Below are 14,038 nucleotides of genomic sequence, written 5' to 3' on the forward strand. Positions count from 1 at the left end.
GAAAAAAAAACACTAACTAGCCAAAACTATTTTCTTTTATGTGACAAAATCCACTTAGATCCTGACACTTTAATCACTTAATCCACATAATGTAATCACACAGTGGTACCTCTCCCTCCCTCCCTCCCTCCACCACCCCTACACACACACACACACACACACACACACACACACACACACACACACACACACACACACACAGCCTGTCGGCATGCAGCCAACACCAGGGGATAAATGCCACGGCGGAATTGGGCCAAATCAGTGAACGTGTGCGGAACGGTGCACGTGTGCACGGCGTGTTTTTCAATTACATCATCACACTCAAATTCATCCCCAAATCTTGTTCTTCCGCTGTCTGATATTTCCATCATTTGTTTGTATTAGGGTACGTGATATCGTTAAAAGTATTCTGATATTAATGATTGCTATAGAGTGTTTGTTCAGTAAAAGGGGTCCTATCCCTGTTTCTCCAGCTCTTTAATAAACCGAAAATAAATTTCCAGGTGGGTTGTCAATTTCAACCAATCAGGAAAGAGTGCCCATTTATCAGCTATATATGTCACTTCCAATTTCACTTATTTAATCTGTGTCCTGTGTCTGTGTGAGGACTCTTTCCTGACTTCCAGACAGACTCATGTTACTGAACAAACACTCTATCCCACTATCAGAGATTCAGAACACATTTCTCGATTATTTGATTAATCAAAGGATAATTGACAGAACAATCACTAAGAAGCTCCAATTAGCAGATTAAAACCGGGAAAGCATCTGTCATTTTGGACTATTTGGACTGTCAAACTTGAAAGCGCGAGAGCTACAGATTTAGAAGGCATTTGTATCTTCACCTTCAGGTCTTAATATGGGTTCATAGAAAGAGTAATTGACAGAACAATGGCTAAGGATATTATCGATTGTTAGCAGCCCCCAATTAGAGTTGTGCCAGGTGCTTTATCCATGACCCTGTCAAGATGTCTCCTGGTCCAAACCTGGACTGTTAATCCCCTTGTTTGAGTAACATTGCTGTGTGTAGCCAGAACACAGCAAGAGACGGAGATTATAAGTGACTCACACTCCACCCAGTGTGAACTGTGTGCCAGAGAGAGAGAGAGGCTGACGTTGGGTGGAAACCTTGTATGGTCAAAATCATAACCTTTCAGGGAAATGTTCTGTTTAGTTATCGGTGTGTGTGTGTATATATATATTTTACCAAAATCAGGGAAAATAAGTGAGTGAGATTGAGTGAGTGAGCATTTTTACAAATCCTGTGGACTGGCTGTTTTTAGTTTTTTTGTACAGTATACATGTATTAACTCATTTGGCTCCTTTTGCCCCCTTAAGAACCCCTGATTAGAGACTCCCTCCACCCAGTGCGATCTGTAGAGAGACTAAAGTAGACTGTAACAAATGATGTGACACAGGGAAGGGCATTGAATACTTATGTAAAGACCTCATGTTGTACATACGCCCTCACATGATGTTTGGTGTGCTGCAGTTCCAACTGAGAGCACAGCTGTGCTGATGACTACAGCTCAGAGAGAGAGACTCTTGAGAGAGAGAGAGAATGCATGTTCAAGTTCAGTAGTTGTTTGGTCAAGGATTGAGAAATACCTTCCCTTAACCGCAAGAGCCTTGCCTTATTACACAGTCAAATCCCCAGTGTTCATTTAAACTCCAAGAGTGTGCCAGTGGACTCAAATGGTCCCTTTGGGCCAGTTATAATAATTTAGTTACATTTTAATGTGTAGGCATTTGTGTTTATGTTGGATCTGGGCCATTGACCAAATATATATCAAAACTGACATTCGGCACCAGTAACCAACTTAAAGCACTACAGAATGTCACTTTTTCATAATGAATACAATTTCATTGTTAATACAATATAACTTCTCCAATTTATGTGGTTTCTCTGCTCTTCTATTGAGACATTTAGCTCAGGGGATTAGTTCAATGGTAAAACATTCAGAACTTAAGCAGAAGACTCATAAATAAATAAGTGGAAAGTTGTATAGTGCGGCTTTAATTTTGCTGATGTCACTTCACTGGCTCATTCCATGGACATTTCGTGCTCAAACGGACAGACAGACAGACATACACACAAAGCTGGTGCGGCTGCACCGCTCAAAACATTTCAGGGAAATTCAGAACGGGGAAAAAAATTATACCCTTCTCATGTGGTTTTTCATGTAGTTTTGTTGAAATAGGGGAATGAAATTTTTTATTGATTTTTTATCTGATTAAAAGCCCTGTATTTTACTATGCTGTACAATGGCCACGTGCAAAAATAGCCCATCTACAAGGTCACAGTGCATTGCAATTGCCATATTGTTGTGAGCTTGTAGATCTGCTATTTTCATATAGAGTTTGAAATAATAGTGTTATTGATTTGAAATGTAGCTAGGTGTAATGTTAGAGTCCACAGAAGTGAACCTTTCAAGCCTGTTTTCTCAACTCGCTGTTTCTCTGCAAGACATTACTCGTCATGTCGCTCAGCCCTCATGGTTTCCTCACGCAGCAAGAAGCAAGCATTTATAAAGATCAGGTTTAGTGTCTGTGGCAGTAGGGCGATAGGGAGCACGGATTTTGCCCAAATATGGACATGCAAGAGGTCAGCACAAATAGGCATTGTCAGGCAACGGTTTCTGATGTCACATTATGCCCATTTATGGGACAGCTGGGAAATCACGGTGAAGTAACACCAAACGTCACAGATGAAACCTGCAACGCTTCAGTGAACCGTGGATTTATGTGCGCTTGAGTGACTTGTGTCAGTGAAGACCTCCACCCTGTGAGATAATCATCAAATCTCCACCTCAATGTGGTGGGATGGCTACAGTGATGACTGAACCCAGCAGCACTTTGCCTGCAACCCCGGCAGAAATCACTCCCTTCCCCGGGCGTGGGGGCACGGAGTCCTGGGAGGGAGGGCAGATGCACCGTGTCACCGGGAAGGAGTCACAGGTGGTCGTCAGCCCCTGGACTCAGGATGCTGACAGCCACCAGGGCACAAAGACCCGTCCCGGAAATACTACCAGACCATCCAAGGATGACTATGAACGGAGAAATGTCACCGAGGAAGGGACACCGAGCAGTGAGGATTGCCACGATGACGTCGGACCCACCTCGCGGCAGAGCTGGCGAGACTGGATCTGAAACCGAAAGGTTCTCCGGAAGAGACGGACGAGAGCCGCTGCGAGATCCGTTACGTCGGCTACGAGTCGGAGCTGCAGATGCCATGGATCATGGCGCTGATCACCAAGGCCTTGTCGAGCCTTACTCCATCTACACGTACAGGTACTTCATCCACAACTGGCCCCAGCTCTGCTTCCTGGCCATGGCGGAGCAGGAGTGCGTCGGCGCCATCGTGTGCAAGCTGGGACACGCACAGGAGAGCGGTCCGCCGCGGCTACAATCGCCATGCTGGCCGTGGACGGCAGGCACCGGCGGAGAGGCATCGCCACCGCTCTGGTGAAGAAGTCCGTCTACGCCATGGTGGAGGGCGACTGCGACGAGGTGGTCCTGGAGACAGAGACCACTAACGGGTCGGCCCTCAAGCTCTACGAGAACCTGGGCTTCGTCCGAGACAAGCGGCTGTTCAGGTACTACCTGAACGGCGTGGACGCCTTCCGACTCAAACTGTGGCTCCGCTAAGAGCTGTCGTTCTCAGGCTTTTTGATTTAAATTAAATTTGACCACTTAAGTGTTTATAGGCCCGTAAAGGACCATTTGGAGGCCCCTCAAGGAACCCTGATAGTCCACCACCCCACCTTGAGAACCAGTGCGCTAGACGGCTAGAGCAATGGTTAAATCTATGTCAAGGATACCCTCCCATTTTAATTTAATTTATCGTGAAATTGTCCTCCGTCATGCAATAGGATCAATTCACCTTTATTTTGACGAGCTGCATATCTGGTACCACTTAAAACCCTCAATTGGTCAAACAGACATGAAGAACGCACTTGATAGTCTTTTTTTTCACTCTACCAAATCATTGCCAAAAATTGCCGATCTACAAGCTCACAATGCGACACGTTGTGACCTTGTAGATCTGCTATTTTTGGCAAACGCTCCCCAGAATAGGAATGCTGGGGCTCAAGTGCTTAACAAAAGGCATTTAAAATAATTTTAAGCATATTTTGATTATCGCAATAATATTGTAAATCGTAATTATTTTGGTCAATAATCGTGACATGTCATTTTAGGGGGGACACTAGTTACGATTCTGTCCCTAACATGTGGTTTTAGGAAAACACTATCTCCTCTGGGCTGGTCTGGTTTTATGTTTTATGTTTGCAACATAAGTGTATTCTCTCTCTCTCTCTCTCTCTCTCTCTCTCTCTCTCTCTCTGTAACTAAGGGTGTGTAAACAAAAACAAAAAGATACTAAATGTGAGATTTTCTACCATAATCTATCCCTCCCATTTATTTAATTGCTCTGACACGTGAGGTAAGGAGCTACCACTTTGTTGTAGTTAAATATTTATGTGTGATGCCATTACCTTAGTTTCAGAAGGAAAAGCTCCAATTGTTTTAAACACAATAGTACCCTAACCGCTGACCCAAAACGTTGTCCTGTCTTCCTGTCCAAGTCCTCTACATCTTAGACCCCCCCCCCCCACACCCTCTAGTGGTCCCACCAGTCCTTCCTCTTCCTCTATTTGAGCAAGGGTTTCTAAGCTTTTCAATCCGTCACTCCCAAAGTCAAAGATAATCATGACAAAACAGATGGAGATCCAAGGCACTCTGTTGCAGTCAAGTATAAAAGGCCTTTATTTGGATGTAATGGCATCAGCTCGGCAAAGAGCATTAAAAAAACGACCAACGTGTTTCGGCTGTCAAGCCTTTTATACTGGACTGCAACAGAGTGCTTTGGATCTCCTTCTGGTTTTGAGGGGCGCTAGCCCCTCCTACAGCCTTTTGTCCTTAACTCGTGTCACATTTGCCATTGACAATGAAAGGAGAATTTACGTCATGTGTCTGAACAAATCGGCTTTTTGTGTCAACACAAACATTAAATGCCATTGACAATGAAAGGAGAATTTACGTCATATGTGCCTCCCTGTGTTTCTATGTCCCTCCCTGTCCATGTATCTGGTGTGCATGGCTGAATTCTCCCAATCTTCCATTCTTTATTATCTTTTATCCTGATGACCCATTTCTTTCATGTTCTGTTCTCTTCACCTCTCCCCTCCTATCCTGCCTTGTCCTGGAGACAGTAAGCCAATACTTGGCACCATCCTCCTAGATGACGAAATTACTTTTGACGCCAACATTGATTCCATTTGCAAAAAGGCCACTCGGACCGTTTTTCTTGAAAAAGCTGAGGGGTTTCAATGGTGAGAGATGGTCCAAAACATGTTTTATTCATCTTTTACTGAGTCAATTACTTTTTTGATTAATTGGTTTGGCAAACCTCAGCATTCTTAATGAAAATAGGTGGGCCTGGGTCTGATTTTGCCAAAAGACCATTGGCACTAACTATTATTCGAGCCACTCAGAGGACATTCTGGCTTGTGGTGGAAGATTCCACTCCACACTTTCCAACATTAAAACATGTTATTACTGTTACTGTTTTGAATATCAATTTCACCCAGCACTGATTATATGTCTCGTGCGTGCACCCTGGAGATGTCCGTGCAAACACTTATGCTGTAGGTGTAGGTCCTAATGAAGCCAAAATGGTTTATTTGGGTGACTGATTAAGCATTCTTCAACCCAATAGATTTTTTATATCTCCCCGTTTTAAATGCTTGTAATTATGTCACCTGTTAACCCTGCAATAACTACCTATTTATGTTAGGGATAATTACTTAGCTACATAAGATAAATGGTTACATCATTGTAATTGAATATTGTCGGCTGGATACATTTTTAATGCCTCTCAGATTGCCACACAATGCTGCATCGCAAACTGGTGTGGCCTATAAGCTTATCAAAGGATTCATTAGACACCCCTGGACTTTCTTAATGGCCCGCACTTTGAGAAACCCTGACCTACACGTCCTCAGGCTATAGACATGAGCTTTGAGCGGGTGATCTCAGCGTACCCCTGTTTTTCGGTCCGAACAATCTTGGTAAATGAGGAGGGCCACAGAGCCCTGTAGGCCCAAATGCCTGCTGTTTTTGGGTGGCAGTGGGCGGCAGAGTGGCCGGTAGAGCAGTCAGATGGGAACAGCAAGCTTCCCAGTTCGATCCCTCAGAGTTAGTGTTGAAGTGTCCTTGAGCAAGACTCTGAACCCCTAATTGCTCCCGATGAGTAGCTTGGTGTCTTGAATGGTTTCCTCTTAATTTTTTTTTATACATATGCATATACAATATGTATCCCCTCCAATCATTTTACTTTGCTTTGTTTTTTGGTTAAAACAAAATGTTAAAAAGTTAAAACTCTATATTCTGATGAGTAATCGTTGCTATAACTTGTTTGTTCAGTACAAGTCATCTCCTGTCTCGCAGGCCCTTTAATAAACAGAAAATATATTTTCAGTTGTGTTACCACCAGTTTCAGCCAATCAGGAGATCGTACCCAACTACCCATGTATCAGGTTACATTATATAGTGTTCAAGTTCCAATGTATTATTTAACTTGTTTATCCCATGAGTCCGCACTCCTGGTTCGATTAACTTGGTATCCAGATCTGAAAATGTATTTTCTGTTTAATACAGAGATGCAGAGACAGGGAGACCCCTGTTACTGAACAAACACTCTATATAGCAATATAGATTCAAATCAGAGTATAGTGCTATTTAACACTCATTTAACAAAATAATATCTACATTTTACTTTGACAGCCCAATTTCTTTTTTTTTAATGACATTTATCTATTTATCTAAAATAAAACACTTTAAGGCCCAAGAGCTTATTTCCATTGGGGTGCTATGAGTCGTGTTCTGCAAATTGTAGAACTTCAAGATCCGAAGTGTTTACGAAGGTATCGCCTGGAGCGCAGGTCGGCCTGCCTGATGGGGTCAGGGACTCGATAGCGGCAGCACAAATACGTGAGGCGTACCGCCGTGTCCAGGCTGATCTTGTGTCCCAGGGACACATACACCGGCTTAGTGCTGCCGTCGGAGCTGCGCAGGGCCTTGCCCAGCACTTTCCCCGAGTCTACCGTGAGCGGGAAGGAGTCCCCTCCGTTGCGCAGGCCGGCTATCTGCGACGTATGCGCGGCGCCCTTGGCCACGCCCTGCACGTGCAGCAGGTTCTTGGCCACGCCGACGCAGGGCAGTCCCGACAGGACTCCCAGGTGACACGCCAGGCCGAACTCCCGGTAGTGGAAGAGGCCGTTTCCGTCCACAAAGACCACCTGTGGCAGGAGACCGGGCTGGCTCCTTTCCAGACGCCGCAGGGCCTCCAGGAAGTACCGTATCTCCCGGAAGGCCAGGAAGCCGGCGATGTAGGGGGCGGTGAGGGTGACCATCTGGCTCTCCTCGTACAGCACCTTCAGGTCGGGGTAGCTCAGCACCACGAGCTGGGCGCAGGCGTTGACGTTGTCCCCCTTGATGTAGGACAGGTCCACCCCGCCGATCCTTTTCAGCCCGGAGAACGTGGGGCACCTCTGCCACTCCTCTGTGTCCTCCTCCACCACCTGCTTCCTCAAGCTGGCCTGCTCGCGTTCCCAACGCTTGACCAGCTCTTTGTTGGGCGGAAGGAGACTGCGAGGTCGAAGTGTCATTTCTGCTGCCGTGGAGCAAAGTCTGGAGCCCCAAAAGTGAGCCGCGAGCCCCTAGATGCTGGAGGGGCAGGTGTGATTTGAGTGTCAGCACGTTGAGAACATACCGAAAACACGCAGTTCAAACTATTCGGCCTACTATTTCCCTCCCTGTCGCCGTCTCCGTATACGGGCAATGCGACATCATCTGTCAGTCCTTCTCCCATTTGTGCACATATGGATCCCTGATGTCATCAGTATAGGCTCATACAGTATCTGGGCATCCCACATTAAAGTTAGACAACAAACTATATTTGGCCGTAACTGCATTGGGAACTCCTTATAAGGTTATGGCTAGTGTGAAGTGTCAGAGCACGGCCTCACAGACCCAGAGCCATAGGGTAAGACAGAGTTACGACAACTCCATTCACTTTCATGGGGCCAGTCCAATGGCGGCTCTTCTACATGGTGACCAGGCTGTTTTTTGCTCCCTCAATGTCGTAACTCTGTCTTACTCTATGGCTCTGCACAGACTGGCTTCTGATGCGTTTTCTGGGGGGGATTGTTTCTAAAGTGTAGTTGCTTATCGTCACATCGCAATGCATTATGAGCTTGTAGATTGGCTATTTTCAAATAACAGATGTACAGTATAGCCATATAGTCACTCGGGCTTGTTTTCATAGACGTGGTACACAATCTATCAACACTGGTGTATTGTACAATACATACTTCTTGGATCCTGTCATCCTGATAAATTTCATTGTTCTTGAATAAATTTATTATAATTTGTCTTATCTAATCTTCTAGATAAGTTACAGTATGTCACTGGCTCACTGCTACTGTAGGTAGGTTCCTGAACTGTTCACAGCCTTCCTCTGAGAGACACAGAGCAATTAAATGGAAACGTTGGTATTTCATAATGAGTGATGATAATTAGTAAGGACCAATGATATGGACGTAACGGTAGGTTGGAAATTGGTGAATGCTCCTTTAACTGTTGCACTGATAATAAGAACTGCACTGGAGGTGTGTATACTTGTTTGTAGGGCTGACATCTCGGGTTTTCATTATTATAGATTTGGCATTAAAGCTGCACTGTGTAACTTTACTCTTTTACCCTGTATTTGAACAATTGCTGAAATTTTTACCATTGAGCTAATATAACCTGCCAGCGTTTAGGGGATTAATTGAATTAATTCAGGTCAACATTTGAGTCAGATCCTGTGTCTAGGTGAGACATGACCTTTGACACGATCTAAATGTAGCAGGGAGACAAAATACAACCACTCAAATTGTATAAGTCATATTGTATGAACATACAGATGTGGACAAAAAATTACATAGTTCTAACACTTGAAAGAAGCAATAAATGTTCACAATATTTACTAATTTCTAGGATAGAATTTACAGATGCCTGAGGAAGGTCCATGACCAAAAGGTTGCCTTAATAAAGGTTTTCTCTATTGAGCAAGTGAAGACAGTTTTGTATATTCCATTTGATTGTTTTTGGTTTGTTTTGTCTTCCTCCACTCCTCCTCTTCCTCAGTGTTGAACGCCAGCTCTCAGGAGGAGGTGTGCGTGAGAGATGTGAAGATCCTTCCCAACTATAACTCCTCCTACCTTCCCATGATGCCCGATGGCTCTGTTCTCATAGTTGACAATGTCTGGTAAGTTACTGTGCATACAGTATACATCCAACCATACATACATACATACATACTCTGGAACAACACATTTTCAGATGGGGTCCATGGCCAAATAAAGATAATTCTGGGGGTTGACATGAAATAGTTTGAGCACCACTGACATAGAAACATAGGTTTTTCAGAAAACATTTTGGATTTGAAGCAATTTTTTTAAGAATCTGCCTCAGGTCTAAATGGGTTAAAGAAATACATAATAGGAAAGGGTATACAATACATAATGATGATGAATCACGATGATAATAATAGCTCCCTCCTTCCCCTAGCTTGGACGGACAAAAACAAATGCATGACGTGTAACGTTAGGACACATTTCAGTTTTCATTTACAATGAGAAGGGTAAACCGAAAGAGAAACCTGACAGAACAGGGGAAAACATCACTGCTCGACATTTCTCAATGGCAGAGCGTACGACAAACCACGGCAGATGGGTGAATCCTCCCACCTGACAGATGGTACAAAATGCAGTAAAACAAAAGACAATAAAACACACTTTGTGCTCTCTCCCTCATAGACATGGTTTTGAAGCACAGTTCTCCATTTCCGCCATACCATTTCTATTTAGGTCACTGATTCTCATGTCATGGACCCCCAAATTAATACGTATTTAGCCGCGGACCCCCATCTGGAAATGCTTTGTGCCAGTCATTTAGTGTTGTTAAAATGTTTCAATGACATTCTATTCCCCCCAAAAAAAATTAATGTTCAGGATTTGTTTTGGAAAATAGCTGATGTACAAGCTCACTTTTGTTGTTGTTTTGTTGTTGCGTATTTTGTTAATGACCAGGGGATGTGATTTTAAAAGGGTTAAAATCAAGTTCTAACATTAAAGGACGTCTTTACCACTTCTATCTATTCTGTGTCTTCCAGTGACATCATCGTTGGGCACATTGTTTTTTTTAACGCATAATATTTTTATTATCTTGATAATAAAAATCTAACGATTGCTTCCATTCTCGCATTGTAAATTGTCAGAATAGAAAGCCTGCCATTTCTATTAGCTTGGATTCACCATTGATGATGTCACTGGAAGACCCACAGCCCTATGAGACACAGGCCGAGTAGAAACTAATGATATGAAGATAGGTTGAAAAGTGATGAAGTCGTGCTTTAAGACCTGTGGCTGATTCTACAAAATGAATGACATCTAAATCAGTTGTTCTAAAAAAACAAGACAAATCATATCCAGGCCCCCATCTAAAAATTGTTTTAAACCCTTTTTTGTGTGTGCTCTTAATCACAAATGTTCATGAGCTTGTATATCTGCTATTTTCGAGAACCACTGTTCTGAACCAATTTTCCAAATCCTAGGAGTTTTCTGAAAAACTACATATACTGTATAATGTAGCTAATCTCTCTCTCTCTCTCTCTCTCTCTCTCTCACATCCATGCAGCCACCAGTCAGCCGAGGTGTCCATGGCGTCCTTCTACCGCGTCAACAGCAACTCGTCACGTTTACCCAGCATGCTCAGCGCCCTGGAGGAGCAGAACTTCCTGTTCCACCTGCAGCTGAAGGACCAGCCAGAGGAAGACTCCAGTGAGGTGAAGATACAATGGGTTTAAACCGTTTACGTTCATTTTATTCATCTGATAAAAATAAATATCAAATTAATCAAGTAGAGAGCTGAGAAGGCAAAGCTCTCTGTCTACCGAGCCATCTTTGTTCCTACTCTCACCTATGGTCATGAAGTGTGGGTCATGACCGGAAGAATAAGGTCGCGATTACAAGTAGCCGAAATCAGTTTTCTCCGACGAGTGGCTGGCATCTCCTTTAGAGATAGGGTGAGAAGTTCAGTCACGTACGAGAGACTCGGGAGTAGAGCCGCTGCTTCTTCGCCTGGAAAGGAGCCAGCTTAGGGCTTGCAGGTACTGTGTGTGTGTGTGTGTGTGTGTGTGTGTGTGTGTGTGTGTGTGTGTGTGTGTGTGTGTGTGTGTGTGTGTGTGTGTGTGTGTGTGTGTGTGTGTGTGTGTGTGTGTGTGTGTGTGTGTGTGTGTGTGTGTGTGTGTGTGTGTGTGTGTGTGTGTGTGTGTGTGTGTGTGTGTGTGTGTGTGTGTGTGTGGGGGGGGGGGGGGGGGGGGGGGGGGGGGACGTGAATGCGTTGCTTCACGTCACGTTTTGAGCTTGCAGATCAGCTACTTTTGATGCTTTTGTGTGACACATGATCAAGTAGGGTGATAATTGATGAACAAACACAAAGTATGGAGTATAATAACGGCAATATAATTGGTCCCCACTAATGCTAAGATGACACAAATGTCCATCTACTTGAAAATGCAGAGCCGAACATGATTCAAGCTGTTATTCTCTATCAGAACATCAGTGAACTGTCAGGTTGCTATGTATGATAAGCGTGTGAATGCAGGGTCTGGATGTACCGCTGGTTGATCGATGTCTATGCATTTGTGTGACTGCATTGCAGGGTCTGGAGGTACCCCTGGTCGCAGTGTTACAGTGGTCGACTCCAAAGCTCCCCTTCACAAGGTACGCCATCATCTTCTGTATTCATCCTTATTGCATTTATTCCAAAATAATATAATCATTTTACTTAAACAACCGCAAGAGTGAATGAATGAAAAGCCCTAGTATATACTCTGTTGTCCGACAAATAACGGAAATAACTATTTTTAGATATTTTTGACACGATATAATGACGTGCCAAAAATCAGGGCACAAAGTGTGTCTCACTCCACATCCTTCCTCGTAACATGTCTTCTACGTACGAATTGAACCCTGGTGGCTTCCGTCCAGGTACATCTCCACCCACTACTCGCTGCCCAGCATCCGGTTGGACTGTCCGCGGCTGGTGATGACGGCCGCCTGTCCCAGCTCCGTGCGACCCCATGAGCACTTCCGGGTCAAGTACACGCTGCTCAACAACCTTCAGGACTTCCTGGCAGTCCGCCTGGTCTGGACCCCCGAGGGTGAGTGCGGCTTCTGTACAAAGAACGACATGTTAGCGATGTTTTGAAATGCACTCGACCGCACTTGCGGTTGCCCTGGTCCTCGGGAGCTGTTGAACTCAAAACCTTTAATCCCTCGGATAAGAGAAGATCGGATACTATTTTTAAATCCTATATATTTGTGATCCAGGATCAGACAATCCAGACAGTTTTTTATTCCAGTTTAAATAAATCGGGATAGGATCCCCTTGATTCAGATTTATATTTTTCAGGATTGCCAGATCCTGAATATCAGTGTTCCAATTCTACTTTAGTCACCTAGATGATATGAATTGCAAAGTAAGGGAGCCGGACAGTATTGCAAGCTAGAATGATTTTGGTGATAATGTTATGATCACAAACTCTTTATTTGGTTGAATACACTGTCCTGAGAGGTTGGCAAGAACCCTCTGCATAAGTGACAAAAATAAATTAACATTTTATCAACCAGAAAAGTGCTACAAATTATGTATTATTTCAAATGACAACCTTTACATCTTATTTATATTGTGTAAATTAATTGGAAAGTGTGGGTTTGCTTTGGTAATCTACTTCAAATCCAGCCCTCTAGCTGGATCAAGGTATAATTGACCATTGTCAATGAGGGGGCAGAACACAGCCCGGTCACGTGGTTCATGTAACTAAGCCCATAGACTCATGCATTCCGTAAACCTCCGGTCCAAGCCTTTGTCACTCTTCGCCAATTAATTAGCCCTTCGCTAAATCCCACACCAAAAAGCGATTGTCCAATGCCAATCCAAATAGTTTAGCAACTGTTGGTTTGCAGGTCAAGCTTTCGTCACCTCATAGCCGTCAATGTTATTTTGCATGACGTTAAGCTGTGTTGTTGAACAACACAGCTTAACGTCTGGAAAAAGTTACATGCAATAATACTAATGACTGTAGTCTTACCGTGCAACATGAAAACTCCTGTCGGGTAGTTGTTAAAAGTCATGCAGATTTGTCCAGTGCATAGCCTACTGCAGCCCCACCCTCCCATTTGCCAATATGCGATTTGTCGCTTTCCTGAGCCAATAATCCAATATTTTAAGTGACTAATCTTATCACATCAAAAACAGATTTAAAGATTTAAAAAACCTGGATCATCAGTAGGCTGAGCGCATCAGTGATTAGACTGCGAGTGCGTATTGTTATTTTATATAGTTTAATTTTGTCTCCTACACACAGCATCAGTTACTTCATACAATACAATCAGATTTTTTGTTTAAATAATCAGAATGCAATTGAAATGTCTGAAATATAAATGTGTACATTCAATAGAAGAACAATAAAATAATAGAGATTACATTTGCCCCAAATGTAATGCAAGACAATATCCACCTAATAATCAGGGCTCCAGAATCAACACTGGAGAGCATATCTCTAACTTTTTTGTCTTCATAAATCAATGCCTTGCTTGATGATACTGCAGTGTCACACACAAGCAGCTCGAGCTTGGCGATCTGCTACTTTTGATCATTTTGAATTTTAATCCTGAAAAATAACAGCTTTGAACATAATGAAAACTTTCCACCAAACGGATGATAATTTTTCAAGGTCTCAATTTCTAATGGACTTAGCATTAATGAAAAGCCAGCTCCGTTCCTGCACCAACCACACAGGCCTTCCCCTGAGGGCCTTCTGGGTTACTTATAGCGAGCAGCCAGGGGCTTCCCCTGAGAGCCTACTGAGTTACTTTGTACCTCTGTGTGGCTAGACTGGCTGGTTCAGATGACGATGAAACACAAG

General features: G+C 43.6%; 3 protein-coding genes across 3 annotated transcripts in view; 2 read left to right on the forward strand and 1 right to left on the reverse strand.

Moving 5' to 3' along the window:
* The window catches only part of trappc14 (trafficking protein particle complex subunit 14), a 36,181-nt gene that overhangs the window by 9,417 nt on the left and 12,726 nt on the right, over positions 1 to 14,038 (forward strand). Inside the window, exons 7-10 of the mRNA XM_083789561.1 lie at positions 9,193 to 9,313; positions 10,744 to 10,891; positions 11,770 to 11,831; positions 12,099 to 12,271. Coding sequence (XP_083645687.1) covers positions 9,193 to 9,313; positions 10,744 to 10,891; positions 11,770 to 11,831; positions 12,099 to 12,271 — 504 coding nt within the window. The remainder of the gene's footprint in view (positions 1 to 9,192; positions 9,314 to 10,743; positions 10,892 to 11,769; positions 11,832 to 12,098; positions 12,272 to 14,038) is intronic.
* On the forward strand, positions 2,824 to 3,648 carry LOC310875621 (N-alpha-acetyltransferase 30-like; the record flags this gene model as incomplete). Its single annotated transcript, XM_083788909.1, is given in 5 exon segments — positions 2,824 to 3,088; positions 3,130 to 3,255; positions 3,258 to 3,373; positions 3,375 to 3,407; positions 3,409 to 3,648. Coding segments are annotated over 5 exon segments (780 nt in total).
* On the reverse strand, positions 6,903 to 7,670 carry LOC310875622 (endonuclease V-like; the record flags this gene model as incomplete). Its single annotated transcript, XM_083788910.1, has 1 exon — positions 6,903 to 7,670. One exon carries the CDS (start codon positions 7,668 to 7,670, stop codon positions 6,903 to 6,905), a length of 768 nt encoding a protein of 255 aa, XP_083645036.1.

This window comes from Protomyctophum parallelum (assembly GCF_964188405.1).
Source record: "Protomyctophum parallelum genome assembly, chromosome: 18".
Lineage (NCBI taxonomy): Eukaryota > Metazoa > Chordata > Actinopteri > Myctophiformes > Myctophidae > Protomyctophum > Protomyctophum parallelum.